This window comes from Pseudoliparis swirei, chromosome 18, assembly GCF_029220125.1.
Source record: "Pseudoliparis swirei isolate HS2019 ecotype Mariana Trench chromosome 18, NWPU_hadal_v1, whole genome shotgun sequence".
Classification (NCBI taxonomy): Eukaryota; Metazoa; Chordata; class Actinopteri; order Perciformes; family Liparidae; genus Pseudoliparis; species Pseudoliparis swirei.
Genome location: NC_079405.1, coordinates 10,658,886 through 10,674,237, shown reverse-complemented (window position 1 = coordinate 10,674,237; position 15,352 = coordinate 10,658,886). Strand labels below are relative to the sequence as shown.

The window sequence follows — 15,352 nt, the reverse complement described above, 5'->3', positions numbered from 1 at the left end:
TCGAGTATACTTTAGCCAGTGACAAAATCTTCAAGACAAGTTGTGGTTTGAGCATTTCACATCTTTATTTCAGTTTTTATTTTTTAAACAATGTTGTGGCACCCAGGTCTACAGTCTCAAAACGTGCACAAAAGTTTGTCTTTCCTGCAAATAAAAAATAAAATCATTTTCTGAGCAAAGCAAAGAGCAGGAAACTAGTGTTAATACACAACCCTTTCTTTGTCGAGTTCCAGAGCTTCAAATCATTTCAATTCCCAGCCTCATCACATTCAATAAGACAGATCACTCAGTTTCCAGGAGTTAATCCCCCTTTGGTAGATTAAAAAAAAAAAATTTCCTCCATTTAAAACAAATATTCCAACATTTTGTTTAGTTTATATCAGTCTTTACAAAAGAAAGTGAGGAGAACCCTCTGCTTCCAATTCCTAGAGCCACACCCAAATCCCCCAAAAACCTCCCATCCCAGCAAAATATCAACACATGATCTGAGGACTAGGAGATAGGGAAAAACAGGAATGACATGTAGAGAAGGGGGAAAGTGTCCTCATGCGTAGGAATACACATTGTAAATGATCTGGATAAATTCAATCGTGAGTGTTAAAACAGTTGTTGTTATACCCAAATATAAATCAGTGACAGTGCATTGTACAGCCAAGTATTCTCAGTGACATGAGTGTCGTACAAGTACAAGCACTTTAAATTGAAGAGGTGACAAAGGGGGAGAATGATGTGTATATTTAAAGCAAGCGAGTATGGACATAAAATAGAAAGGCCAACTTTGTGGAACTGGGTTAGAAAAAGGGGGTGTGTATATATAAACACAGAATAAGTCACTATTCTTATTTTTTAATTTTTCCTTTTTTGTCTTTTTCCTTTTAAAGAAAACAAATGACTGTACAGAACTAAATCTATATGCCTATTCAGTTTTCAAACTCTACTTCTCTGTGGTGGTAAAGAAAAAAGAAAAAAAAGATAGAGGGAAACCATTGAAAAAAGAAAAAGTAATAAATCATTAAAACCTCCAACTATACTCAAAATGGGAATTAAAAACCTAATTGCTTCTTTTGACTAAAACCAAAACAAATGAAATAAATAATGAACTCAGCAGATCAAATCAGTGGTGGTTGACATGATTTCAAATGAGGAAGAGGCAGCATAAAATATAAACTCTTAAGTTGGATAGTTGTATTGACTGCTTTATGGTGGCCGATGATATAAAAGTGAGATTTAGTGCAGATGCAGTGTCTATCAGTTGGCTGCCAGTCCTGTGGCCTCAGAGGAAAGCCTGGAGAGAGAGAGACACCCGGAGACCAGGGAGGGAGAGAGAATAAGGCATGCAATCAGACAGGCAAGATAAATATCATTTACAGTACATTAGAATAGAATGCAAGATACGGTTCATCAATACATCGACTTGAGAAAATGTATGCTCCGATATAAAAAGATAACTTAGTTGGGCTGATCCTCTTTCCAACAGCTGTTAAGAGTCAGTTCTCAAACTTATATGTCAAGAGTTTTGTGATTTAATAAAGCAGTTTTAAAGTTCAACATCTTGAGATATCCTTACTCACATTCTGAGATAATTAGGATTGATAGTAACCAGTTAACTTAGAATAAAGAACTGGAAACAGGTAGTTAATTATGTTCAAAGAAAACTGAATTTGATTACAAGCTACTCTAAAGCTCATACATTAGCAAACGTAATTCGTTGTAATTTGTTTGCAAACAACTAAAAATCTAACTTTCTGAAGTCTCCTCGTCGTTGTAAAGTTGCCAGGCAACTACCTCAAACTTCAGGAAGTCGCTGCCTCCGGCCATGAAAGAGTCAGACACATGACCCGAGTAGAACCCCAATGTGTTTTTTATTATTATTTTGTACTAATCTGTCGTGCTCTTAATGTAACTTTGGACAGAGCCGGGCGACTTGTTTCCAGTCTTGTATTCAGCTGGTCATTTGCTACATATTTAAAATCCAGACATGAGTGATATTTACTTCCCCATCCAACTCAACATAAGAGGCAAATAAGTACTTTCCAAAGTGTCAAACTATTCCTTTAAAACTAAGCTTAACTGGGTGGATGTTTCAGTATCTTTCACTTCAAGAATATCATCTTAATAAAGGGTTTGACGCCATTGATACCTGAGGGCAGATTTACTATGAATTGAAATTACAGTTACTTCTTATATGGGCAAAAAAAGAAGAAAAGAAAAACAATCGTGATACACATACTCTCCATTATAACAGCCAACTACAGTCACTTAAAATGCACTACAAGAAAACTATTCCCATAAATACAATGTGATATCTTAAAGAGAGCCGCTACCTGAGCAGAGCTTACGCAAAGAGAAATGCTTCAGAAAAATCAGTGAATAAATTCACCCTACATGCTCGATTCAAAATCATTTAAAAATATAATGCACTCAACGTGTCATATCCTTAAGAGACAGGCCAAATCAAAACTACAGATACCTATTTTATAAATATGGCAGCGGCCATCTGTCTGGCGGTTTAACAGTAGTAAGCGTGGCATGGCACAGCCAGATTCAAAAGCAAGTGCAGACAACAGAGAGCATCGTCAGTACTTCAGTAGAGGACCTATGTTTCCTTTGTTAGTAAGGGGAAAGCCTTCGCCTTTTAGACTTGGAGCTGAGATCGGGGGCGATTTTGGGCTCAGTGGGCATTGGGTGTGCGGGGTTACTGGCCCCACTGACAACATGGAGGGCCAGGAGAGGGAGGGGCTTGAGACTGAGGAGACTTGACACACAGGCAGGAGAGCTGAGGTGCAAGGAATCAGTGGAGGAGGAAGAAGAGGAGGGAGGCGGCCCTGGAGCCAACAAGGACAGAGGGATGGAGGCTGAGGGGGGCATCACACAGGAGGAAGAGGAGTAAGAGATAGCAGCAGAGGAGGTGGTGGTAGTAGCAGTAGTGGTGGTAGTAGCAGGAGAAGAGGTGGAGGGAGAGCACAGGCTGGTCTGTTCAGAGGAGGAGGAGGGAGGAGGTTTAGAGGACTCTACACTGTAGAAAGAGAGACAAGGAGAGAGGGACAACACAGTCGGGATGGGTCACAGGGCAGGCTGGTGAGCAATGGGTGGGACGGGGGGGGTAGTGGGGGGAAGCACTCATGGATGTGATCAAAACAAGACAAAAAGCTTCATTAGAAACAAATGTCAAATTAAAACCAAAAAGAATACTACAACAACAAGAAACACATCTCCAGGGATTGATCGATGTGAAGCCAAGCAGAATAAAGGAAAACGTAGACTAAGGAAGAACGCGCAACACCAAAGATACCATAAACCAAATCTACATTAAAAAAAAGTCAATGTGGCAGGTCGGCCAGGTATACATATTATTTATTTTTTAATCTAGAATGGATTACTGTATTATTTTGAAGAGAGATGCTTGGCCAAAGAAATGGAAGTGTTTTCTATAAAATGTAAAGACTACATTTTCAAACAAAGTGGCAGTAACACAAAAGTCACCGTTTTAATTTGTAAAGCCTCTGATTATCTCACCTGGCGTTGATGAGGTACTCCGCCAGACTGATGCTGGCAGGCGAGCCAGTGATGGTGACCTGGCGGTCAGTCGATCCATCCACTGGATTCGCAATCTTGATCTGGGCGCCCGACATCTGCCTGATCTCATTGATCTTAGATCCCTGGCGGCCGATGATGCACCCAATAAGCTGTAGAGGAGAAGAATGGACAAGAAAGGAATGCTTCATAGACCCCAGATTACTCAAAGAACACACGCTTCTCGTAAAGTTAACGACTTGAAGGCAGAAAGCTTGAATAAATCATTTGTTTGACTTTTTAGTTTTAATCCCAGTCAAACAGCTTAGTTACCAATAGATACAGCAGAATTTTGGATGAGAAAAGAAATGCACCTGTAAGAGTGATAAAAGCATAATTTTAAGCACTTACATCATTTGGAATGGTCATCTCATGGGAACTGGTTTGAGCAGAAGTATCCATCCCTGGAAAAAAATAAAGTCAAACAATAAAGTTAGAGCCAACAATGACAACAACAAAAAAGTGTGTGTAGAACTTGCAAGACAGAACATCTGATGTCATTGATAACTGAGGACTAATTCCATATTCACATCACTAGAGATTGTGTAGTTTGTGTACTAGATTACATTGTATTACATGAATAGAAGTAATTGCATGCAAGTACAATGAAATGGACAAAATATTAGCAACACAAATTAGGTACGTTTGAGTCGGTCTTTTCAATGGCCTGAACCCAATCAGTTTATTTGAAAGGAAAACACAAAATGACTAAGAAAATGACGCGTTTTTCTTTTAACCCTTTACTCCAATGATTTATTGAGCTATAGCGACGGATTACGAAGATTACTGCTGTCTCCACAGCAGGGACACGAGCCAGTGGCAAAGAGGGTCGTCACACTGTCCATTTAGAGGTGCAGAAATATCTTGCTTTTCATTTTCTGTTGAAGTTTATTGCCAGTTTGATCACGTCAGTTACATTTGCGCGGCTACCGATCTTGAAAAAACGCTATTTATTCCAAATGTGTTTCAACACAGATTCTCGCCTGCCCTTAAATTCTCCAGGAGCGAGCGAGGCAGCTGGACATATGCGCCATAAAATACACATGAAAGATTTTGTGTCAACCATAGTTTCGACATCAACTTGTTGAGAGATCTGTGGATTATCTTGATTCTGATCAGGATTTCTGGACAGGGCCATTGCGGTTCAGTTTATCAAATGATTATATCGTAGTCGGCAAACGCCTCCACGACCGATGGATAGCAGTACAGGTAAGATTAAAATTCAATATTTTTTTAAAAAGGGGGGCGAACTGAGCATTTAAGTTAACAGTGAAATGTGTTTGAGGGCGAAGACAAATTCCATCTTTTGGGGTTGACAACATGTTGCATTGAAGGCCTGCGGGCCTCGTTGTGCTGCATACCAGTGAATCCCTGGTTGCTTTGTGCAATGGGGAAGGGGCTCTGCTGCATGGCCAGCTGGTGAAGCTTGGTGAGCTGTGGAGAGATAGCAGCAGAGGAAGACTGTGAGAGTGACAGAGAGGGCGAGGAGAGAAATGGATGAAATGGAAAAACACAGGAAGAGGGAAAAACAGAACAAAAACAAAATCACAGTCAGTACAGACAGCGACACAAAGAACCTCCGTAGAAAGTACTGGGGCGTGTATTTATGATACTTTCACAAAACTCTACTCAGGAGTCTGAAAAACATTGTGTTTTATGACTTGTCTATGTGGGGTACCCCATAGGTATTCCTCCAAAATGCAGGCTGCATCTCTTGGTCATGCTTTCTCGCCGTCTTCAGGGTCAGGGCAAAGTCACACTCAACATGGAAGTGAATTCCTAATCATCGCCAATACAAGACCCAAACATGAACTGTCCAACAAATCTCAATTTAGCATAACACTTCCAGTTATCTCCACTGAATCTGGAAGGGTTGCATTAAGGAAGAGATGACAAGTTTCGGTGTTCAGTCTAGTTTTAACAAACAAAAACTGATTACATAATACCATTTAGCGTATGTATAAACCATTTAGCGTATGTATAAACATGGTAGCGTAAACAGAACATAGCGGTACCAGTCAGATCATTTATTTACCCGACACACACAACCATATTTGAGCTACTAATCCAACTGGTTCCGCTCTGTTCTGTTGCCAATATCCAGTGGCATGTATGACTAATAACAAACAAACAGTCCATCACATTCAAAGTTCCTGATAGAACATCTAAAGCTCATAAAAAACAGAGGGAGAAGGATTAATTTAGCATTGGGACAAGTTGGCAGAGCACAACTTAATAATGATGGCCGGGGGGGCACAAATATTCATCTGGGACAGACTAATGAATGAGGCACGTTAGACAGGATAGAACAAGAAAGGAAAACACAGAAAAGAATGAGCAGCAGGAACAGATTATTATTCATGGAACATTGGAGAATCCGGACAAACACACACAACAAATGTCGGTTTAATTAACAACCGACTGTCAGTCAAATGAGGAACATGAAGTACTAAAAGTGCTGCTTTCTAAATGATACGTTACAAAATAGGATAATAGCAGGGCACAAATTAAATTAGAGGCATGTTGCGCTACAGTTATAGGCTGTAAAATGAGGCGTGTGTAGGTGGGATGGCGGTTGCACATTTTGAAAAAGGACAGTTGTAATTATGGTGGGAGTGATGGGGTCATGTAAATATGTCTACTGCACTTACATCTGGCTGTGGAATTGCGTGCTGTCCTTGTACGGCATAAGCCTGAAACAAATGAAAACAAAGCTTTCATAAGCTCCACGTCTGATTTGGGTCACGTTACCGCTGCAGCAATACACATCTCTTGAAGACTCCAACACATCAAAGCTTATTCTGAAACAATATAATTTAGGAATATCAACACATGTCTTGTCCAGACACGACATTTCAGAGAAAATGGGATTACGTTTTTACGAAAAGGTATTTCGCATTATTAAAGACAAATAGCAAAAAGCACCAGAAAGCATGTTGGATGGAACCAACAATGGTGGGAAAACGACCACCACACGTTAACATTCAAAAACAAATGAGACAAACTATTTGTTTAAAACTATATTGTATGGTCATTAGATTACTAAAGCCATCTCTTCAACAACAAAAAACTAGAAAAGTAAGCTTTGGTTAAAACAGTTTTCCAAACTTAAATACACTGCAGTTACTCATAACTATTGTAGTCGTGCGCAATCACACGCACATGCGTCAAAACTGGAATTATCATTAAAGATGTTTGAGCCTTTCATATAGCATCAGTATTTCCAAGTATATAATATTCTGCATAAACACGCATCCCACACTGATTACATGAGGAATAAAAATCAGTTAACTTGTGTTGCATGTACCTGTCCTCCAGCGAAGATGACGGGGGATCCTGAAGGCTTGGGTCGGTAGGGAATAGTGACCCCCTTAGGGGGAGACTGCAGGGGAGACAAAGAAGGTGGAGGTGTTTCTACATTGATATCCATGGAAACATACAATTGTTGCAAGATCTACTCTAGAAGTTTTTTTTTAAAAATATGACAAATGTAGTTGATCAGGGTTTGTGCTTCTGCTTACAATTATACTTTAAGCATGAGGTTTTCACCCGACCTCAAAACACAACTCTTCCTGCCTCGGATATGACCCATAAAGCTTCTCCAGTTTGCGTTCCTTACTTTCTGTTACCAATATGTCCCGTTTGATTCTTTTGTTTGCTTTCCATTTGTTGTTTTGTTGCGTTTGTCACCATCTATTGTCCCCACGTAAAACATCTTTGTGTATTCAGAAAAGCGCTATATGAGTTTTAGTTATTATTATATCAGTATGAGTACTATCGTTAACACACCACAGCTCTGTACTAGGAATGTATAGATTTAGTTTGGGGTTTTGTTTGACCCAATCATAACTGCAACACTTTGGTGTCTGCCAATACGAAATGTGAATCTGATCTTTATATTTTGCTGCGGGATAGAGCTGCATTTCACTTTCAAAAAACATTTGTTTTTACCACTTTTGGATGGATGAAGAGCGTAGTGTATCCTTCGCAATACCTAAACTTGCGTCTGTGCCAATACCAAGTACTGTTTTAAAACAAAAAAGTTACAGTTCCAAATTTGCTCTCGAATATCTATTTTACATATTTAAATAACTGATAGATAACATTTGAACACATAATGATTTATTTTAACTGAATATATCTTGAACTCATGTTACTCAATGCAACCGCCGTATGTTAGCTGTTAGCTCCATTATTTAGTTAAGGAGGACTGTGCTGCCCACTGGCTACAAACTACCAAAGTTAACAAGCTCTCCTGTCAAATTAAACCATATTTGTTGTTCACAATGTATCACTGACTGGGACAAATAGGGTGCACAAGTGTGAAGTACTAGTTGGTACATGTGCAGTACCAATCGGGCAGGATGTATAATAAATACATGAAGTTATATTCTATAGCTGCATAGACTTACATACTCCCTGATCCAACATGTTAGGCTATATGGAGGCATTTCCAATACTGCCATCAGTACAACTATACAATTGGTGAAGCTATCTAAATATATATGACAGCTCATTAGTTTGGGATTTTAAATATATAGCCAATAATATAGTTATCCTTCAAAGGTTACTATAATATTTTGAGTCACGCCCTGTAGTGATTTAACAATAAGTGTACTGTTTTCACCTTGGGGGTCAGATCGAAACATCTCTGGTCCAAACTTAAAGCACAGAAGCCAAAACCCCAGCAGTCACACGATTTCACATAATTAATTTTTAAAAGGTCAACAGCTGCCACTTAATTTGCTTCAGAGCTTTTATGAGTCGACTTACCTCAAGCATGACCACACAGATTTGCTTCACGCACTCAATTATCGACTGGGGGGTACCAGCAATGGTGATTGCTCGCTCTGTGGAGTTAGGGAGCATGTCGCCTGCCACTTGTACCTGAGCACCAGTTGACTGGAACACACAAACAGAGTAACATTTGATGAGAATTCAAGACCTAATGTGAATCAGTGTTTGATGTTTGATTACAGGTAGAAAAGTGACAAGACAGCTAATGCTGAAAGGATTCGGGCGTGTGTGGTTTTGCATTTAATTCTTTTCTCGATACATACTTCTCGAATTTCTTTGATCTTGCAGCCACCCTTCCCGATGAGGGAGCCACACTGGCTGGCAGGGACCACAATGCGTAGGGTCACTGGGGGCTTGCTGGTTGCTGTGCTGTTTGTCATTGAGCTGCTTATGTCCTAAAAAGAATTATACATAAAGACAAAGGTTAATAGTTTTTTGTTGAGGTTGGTTGCTGCTGACCAGTGAATTCCTAAGTCAGCATAAATTGTGACCTACCTCTTCAAGCTTTTCAATGATCATGGAGAATGCTTTAAAGATGGCGGTGGTTGGGCCTGCCAAAGTAATGATCCTCTCCGGACAATTGCCCTCAGAGATGTTGATGCGAGCCCCGCTCTACAGGCCGAGAGAGAGAAGCAAAGAATTAAAAGAAGAAATTTGGATGAACTCCGTACAGTAAAGACAAATCTGTGGCTGCTTATAGTCAAAATAAAAGCCGGCCTCTCAGTAATTGCAACATTCCATGCGTTTGTACTTTACCACTACTCTAATAAAGAAAGTAAAAAAGACCTCACCTCTTCTCTCATCTTCTTCACAGATTCACCTTTCTATTAGCAGAGAATCAAAGTTATACTCATCACTTACAAACACAGATCTTCAAACAATGATACACTCAAAATAGTCGTTATATTAAATTGCAGCTTACCTTTCCGATTATACTTCCGACTTCCTAAATAGGAAGAGATAACGGTTCATTAATCATCTTTTTCACTAGTCATTGTTTACTACTCGAGTTGGACACGTCTAACCTCTCAAACTACAAATTGGATGATTTATCAGGTAATGAAAAAAACATTGCCCAACACTTGAAGTGTTTACTGTAAACACTCCAACAGCCTCATAAATAATCAAGTCCCTGGCTCTCTAGCAGCTGCAATTTTTTCCTGTCTGAATTCACACACTCAAGATGCTGTTGTTGGCCACTGAGATCCAACATGCAGTCAGCACACATTATTTGTCGGCTGCTAATGCCTAGCTAGTGCTGGGGGTCATATGTAGGATGCTATGAGCTAGCAGAGCTTTTAGAGGATAATTTTTTTGGGGGGATGCGTCACAGTGGTATGTCAGATTTTGAACAACCACTTGGCATCTAAACATTTGAAACCACAACAGGTCACTGTGGGACTCGGACACTAGTCCAAGTGTGTGGCTATGCTGCTGTGAAGGCCAGACTAATTTGTGACAGGCCAATGCCACGTCATGCCTCCCGTTTGTCCATGTTTACCAAGTGTCCGATGATAACACCATATAATCTTTCATGATGCTCTGTGATCATGCAGAGAGGGATGCGGGGGAGGGTGACCTGAGGGTAATAAGTTTAACTCTGCTCACAGAAAAATGGGGACATTATTTCGGAAATAACAAAAAGGACCACCTTCAAGCAAAGTGAATCCAACTGGGCGAGGCAAACAAGGTCAACGTACAAACACAAACAGAGTAACTCGCCAAAACACCACTCCACTTTCCTTAGTCATATTGGATCCCGTCAGCTTACTCACCAAATCAATTTCCCTGCCCTTTCTACATCCTTGAGGAGCTTAATGTCCATGTATATAAATGTCAGAGAGTATTAAAGTGTCGACGCATGCAGCTTATGGGTGACCTCACCTTGCCATGCATGAGCAGCCTAATGGTAAGGGTGACATTGAGCCCTCCTTCAATCACACCGGAGTCCATAACTGCAACCTGGTCGTCAGTACAGAACTGGGCTCTTTGGTCAACGAGATGGCTCTAAAAGGACGTAGCAGAAGAGAAATGATACACCAAGGATGAGGATGTCATGGGACTCAGTCAAGAAAATAGGAAAAAAAACATAACATGGATTCAGTTTAGGTTTAACAAAGGTAAGACATGGCGTGTGCTTTTTATTCAATGTATAACAAGTGGCTTGCTAACACTGATTTACATGTGGTCACCAAAGTGGCAAATACTCAAGATCTCTCTTTAAAGTAAAATTACAGGAACGATCCCACCTACAGAGTTAGAAGTACACCAGTCTTTACAGCCTAGCACTGACCAATACGCAAATATCTGACATATTTAGATTTCTTAATACTTACGAAATGCATATTGATCTGAAAGACATCTGTCCTCAGCTGCATATAGGTATTGCTTCACGATATGTTCACATATTTAAATGGCAGCATACATAAAGTATATAAAGGCCCGTTCACATAGTTTAGCAATTACCTTATCTTGTTCAAACATTCAGTTAAAATCACACCAAACCATGTAACATACTTTAGCTAAACGTATAATGTTTAAGGACAAATTGTGCAAATATATGATGGCAATACCTGGTTCTCCATTGGACAAACGTCTCCTAATGAACCTATGCAAAGAGAACATGATAGATCCGTGTCACAGCTCATGCTAACGTTATTGATTATGAAAAATAATGCGTACGACGTTGAATCGTAAGAAATAGCTCATGAGTCACTTTGACTTTGCCAACAACACGGCGCTAGTTTGGTGCATTTATTTTGAAACACCTGACCCAAGTTATCCGATTTCAAACAAGAAAACCACCATTGAAGCTATGCTAACTGAAAAACATAGCTATAAATCAAGTACATCAACACATGTACGGGCTATTACTCCAATTATCGCATGCACGTGTCCTAAAATACATACAAATGTATGTTCAATACGAAATGTGCACATGTACACTCTGCGCGCAGTTCAAAGTAAGACCATTAACTATTCACGCTTTTTGTAAGTCTTTTAGCCGCTTAGCACGTTGGTTGCTTACCGTGCCGGAAAAATGAATGGAGCATGCGCTACTCAGCTAAGCTAGCTAGTTAGCTTAATTAGTCAACGTTATTAGCAGCCGACCAAATATCGGCAGCCATATCTATGTATGTTAGCCATGGTTTGATAAAACACAGGCGCCACACAGCAGAAAACAGTGTTTTATAGCCACAACGAAATCAAACTTCTCGCTCAGCTAAGCTAGAGACTGCGTGCTCATCATCGTGCGGCCTGTTAGCATGCTGGGCGACAAGCCGCTAGCTGCTGGGCGCGTTTTCTTTCCGCTACTTCTGATCATAACAAATCATATATATAGAAATATACAAAAAGCACCAGATATCAGAATAAAACTCACCTGATAAATGTGTTGGTAAGAGATCGGGGGGAGGGTTGGGGTTGTGAGGGTAGAAGGGGAGAGGTTCGGGAGGGTAGAAACCCGGGGGAGAGTTGAGAAAGGACTCGGGGAAGAGGGAAGAGTGATGTGAGATCGAGCTCCACTCCTTTACACAAAGACAACACAATTATAACCTCTGAACTTTTGCCTTTCACCCAAACCGAACCCCCTATCCCGAGTTTTGGTTTGACCCACAGATGCCCGAAAATCGTGTCTATAACATTTTTAATAGTAGCAGACCTTTTGGGACGTTATGCAACAACATGAAAGTAAAATAAAAGAATTTCATTTTTTTTTAAAGTTTTACGCGAATAATAAACAGTTCTTTTTGTTTAAATTGTCACAAATAGGGAGCTCTGTTGTTGAAAATAAATGATGCCCCACGTGTTTTTTTTATGTATTAAGAAAGTAATTAACAAATAGGTAAATACTTTACGGAAGATTCTTATATGTTCATATTTACAAACCCCAATAAGATACTTAAGTAGGCACACTGGTGGGCGTAAAGTATATTGCAACTCAAATATTCACCATCCTGGTAAGAACAAATTGTGTTAGTCTTTGTATTTATAAGTATTTATTAAATGTAAGACCCTCTATTTGTAATAAGAATTAATGCAGATACAAAGCAATGCTGAATAACACAGTTACGTGTAGCAGTGAACACAATTAGCATAAAGTTGGCCTAAATAAAGACATTAAATATCTGTCTCATTCTTCACCTCAAGGTTAAACTTCATTAGAAAAAAAAAGAGGAAAAAAAGCAAAATATACATATTTTCATTTACTAAATCACAATGTTAGATATTATCATAAACCAATGGTGCAGCCCCTCTTCAAATCATTGTAATAGGTTTGGACACTAATGTACTTGTAAGGGAACATTTTACAAAAACTAAAAAAACTGGAGACATGATGGAATGCAAACACAAAATGCTGTGAAAATGTTAACAGCAACACTGGATTTCTAGCCAGATATGTGATAAAAACGTTTTTTTCTACCTTTATTGAATTTCATTTTCAATTTGTATGTCCTGTTTAAAGTGATAAGTATGACTTTAGTGTGTTTATTTTATTAATACGGTTGCACTTTTGTAATGCAACGTTTCTGAGAATGCCTGGTGGCCTTCCTTTTAGTCACTGCTGCTGCTGCTGCTGCTGCTGCTGCTACTGCTGCTGCTGGAGGACTGTCGAGAAAAAATAGAATGATTAAATATTATACACATTCATATTTGAATGTAGTTTAAAATACAAACAGCAATTGTTGAAGAAGCATGTGATGGGCATTTAAAAGTATTTTCGGAATTAAATATTTAACAAACTTACCCACAGATTAATCGACAATAAAATGAATCTGCAGTTGCAGCACTACATTTAACACAAATATTGTAACATATAGCTTTACTTTCTACCATCATTACCATAATTATAATTGAGTGTTTTGTCTGTGCTCATACAAGCTAGCAACATCTTTCTTAATACAATCTAGTTACTGTAGTGTTTTTTGTTTGTTTTGTGTGCCATGACGATCTTAATGATCATTTATCTATATTCCTCTTTCAGTACTAAACCACATCTCTGCAGCTGTGCTGCACTTTGCCCCTGAGTTATGAGTGCATTTATATTGTTCTGGTGTTTGCAACACACGACGTTGGATATCTGGATCTTATAGGGGAGTGGGCAGGTTAAAGTTTCATCTTGTTATCTAATATCAGCATACATTTCACCTTCCATTTAAAACAACGTGGTGTATCTTTAAACCGTATCTCACCTTGCCATGTTTGTTTCCCTTATGTGCTTTCTTCATCTTTTTCACCTTTTTGTGGCCTTTATGTCCAGCCAACCCCATTCCTACTCCAACCAATCCTCCGACGCATGCTCCAGCTATGGGATTGAGCCCTCCATGATGATGACCTTTGTCGTGCCCTTTGTGGCCCTTGTGGTCTTTATTGCCTTTGTGGTCTTTATGGCCTTTTTGGTGACACCCTTTTGGAGAATGCGGGTACGGACCTGGGTGAGCACCGGCAGGAGGGACTAGTGGATATCCACCTGGAGCCATAGGATAAGGATTAGGTCCCGGAGCCCTATAAGGCATAGCCCCTGGAGGAACATGTGGTCCCATGGCTGGGTTCATGCCAGCGGGGTATGGCGCAGCCGGGTATTGCCCAGCTGGGAATTGTCCAGCCGGGAATTGTCCAGCCGGGAATTGTCCAGCCGGGAATTGCCCATGTGGAGGTTGGGGGAAGAGTCCTGATGGAGGTGCAACATGATATGCAGGGTTGTAGCCAGGAGGGTAGGCAGGGTTTGGTGTGCCAACTGGAGGGGTAGGACCTGATGAAAATAAAAACACACACATATGCACATTATTTTTCTGAGAAACTAGATCAAAAGGCTTAAGACAAAATAATGATATGCTGATTATGTATAATATTATATATTCCACCTTGATTTGGCCACATTGTTGGGATTTTTGACCTGACGAGTCAAACACTTCCGGGCTCAATCAAACTCCTGAGGAACAGTGAGAAAGTAAATGCAATAAATATTTGAGTATGTAAAATTAAATTACAAGCAAAAAGCAACTATTATTGCAAGTGAAACAACATTATCATACAATTTAGTATGTGGGTGTTGATTCGATCCAAATCAAATTTGTCCCCACAAATTATTTACTAAACAATGTAATTTCTGAGCTGAGCTGATATCATTTGTATCTGTCGCCACACCTGGTTGATATATCTGCTTTCCATGCTGTATAAACATTTTCCAAAGTAACTCAACGTATTGAAATCAGTTTGCAAGTGTTTCCAATACCGAACATGGCTGTGCATATTTTAAACGTATGTATGTTATTATGTACTGTATCTTACAGCACCCTAAGTGTTCACATTTTGCAGCAAACACCTGATCGATTTTCAACATAAATAATTTAAGGTAATCCGCTCATGAATTGTTTAACCTTTTCTATTGTGCCATGAATTTTTGATTTTCTTGGAATGTGTACACTGAAAACTAAAGCAGTCAATACAAAAGTCACGCGATTACCTTCATGGGAACTAAGCTTTTTATTTTATTTTACTTTATTACAACTAACAACATACTTGAAGCAATGAACTATATCAGGTGTACAGATCGTGTAATTATTTTTCAGACACATTACATTATGAACCTCTCACAACTCATGCCGTGTAAAACATGGCCAGTGTGATCTAATGCCTCGACAACTATGCTAGACTTTCTTCATTTAACTCAAGATTACATGTGACATGACAGAAATCTTATGATTCCTGATCCGATTTCTGTAGTTTCTGGTTCTTTTTTTTCGATACATGCTATTTATAATAAAAACTGTCAATGACATAGATTTACCTTGGAAAGTTTCTTCAGGTCTGGTATCTCAGTTTATCAGAAAGTCTGTACCCTGTTTGTCTTCCGCATTGAGCAGCACGCAGGCAGCAATACAAACGCACCAGGAAGCCACGCCCATTGTTAAGGGTTACGCAAGTTATTTACGTCATGGCAAAGACACAATGAGGTTGATCTACTTGTTTCTATCATACA

The 15,352-nt window shown here is 39.5% G+C and overlaps 2 protein-coding genes across 3 annotated transcripts; both read right to left on the bottom strand.

Moving 5' to 3' along the window:
* Nucleotides 1–40: 40 nt before the first annotated feature.
* On the bottom strand, nucleotides 41–11,906 carry LOC130208816 (poly(rC)-binding protein 2-like). Of its 2 annotated transcripts, none has more exons than XM_056438159.1 (14): nucleotides 11,753–11,906; nucleotides 10,944–10,978; nucleotides 10,255–10,377; nucleotides 9,293–9,316; nucleotides 9,162–9,194; nucleotides 8,866–8,982; nucleotides 8,634–8,765; nucleotides 8,347–8,475; nucleotides 6,881–6,955; nucleotides 6,225–6,266; nucleotides 4,935–5,007; nucleotides 3,925–3,977; nucleotides 3,517–3,686; nucleotides 41–1,285 (listed from the first exon to the last, which is right to left on the bottom strand). In XM_056438159.1, exons 2-14 carry the CDS (start codon nucleotides 10,953–10,955, stop codon nucleotides 1,249–1,251), a joined length of 1,020 nt encoding a protein of 339 aa, XP_056294134.1. In that variant the 5' UTR covers nucleotides 10,956–10,978; nucleotides 11,753–11,906; the 3' UTR covers nucleotides 41–1,248. The 2 variants fall into 2 exon arrangements, with proteins under 2 accessions (XP_056294134.1, XP_056294133.1); XM_056438158.1 differs by having other exon boundaries at nucleotides 4,935–5,034; nucleotides 11,753–11,905.
* Nucleotides 11,907–12,351: 445 nt separating this feature from the next.
* prr13 (proline rich 13) lies at nucleotides 12,352–15,267 on the bottom strand. Its single transcript, XM_056438164.1, has 4 exons — nucleotides 15,161–15,267; nucleotides 14,235–14,302; nucleotides 13,563–14,122; nucleotides 12,352–12,978 (listed from the first exon to the last, which is right to left on the bottom strand). The coding sequence occupies exons 2-4, from the start codon at nucleotides 14,248–14,250 to the stop codon at nucleotides 12,925–12,927; spliced, it is 630 nt and encodes a 209-aa protein (XP_056294139.1). The 5' UTR covers nucleotides 14,251–14,302; nucleotides 15,161–15,267; the 3' UTR covers nucleotides 12,352–12,924.
* Nucleotides 15,268–15,352: the final 85 nt, after the last annotated feature.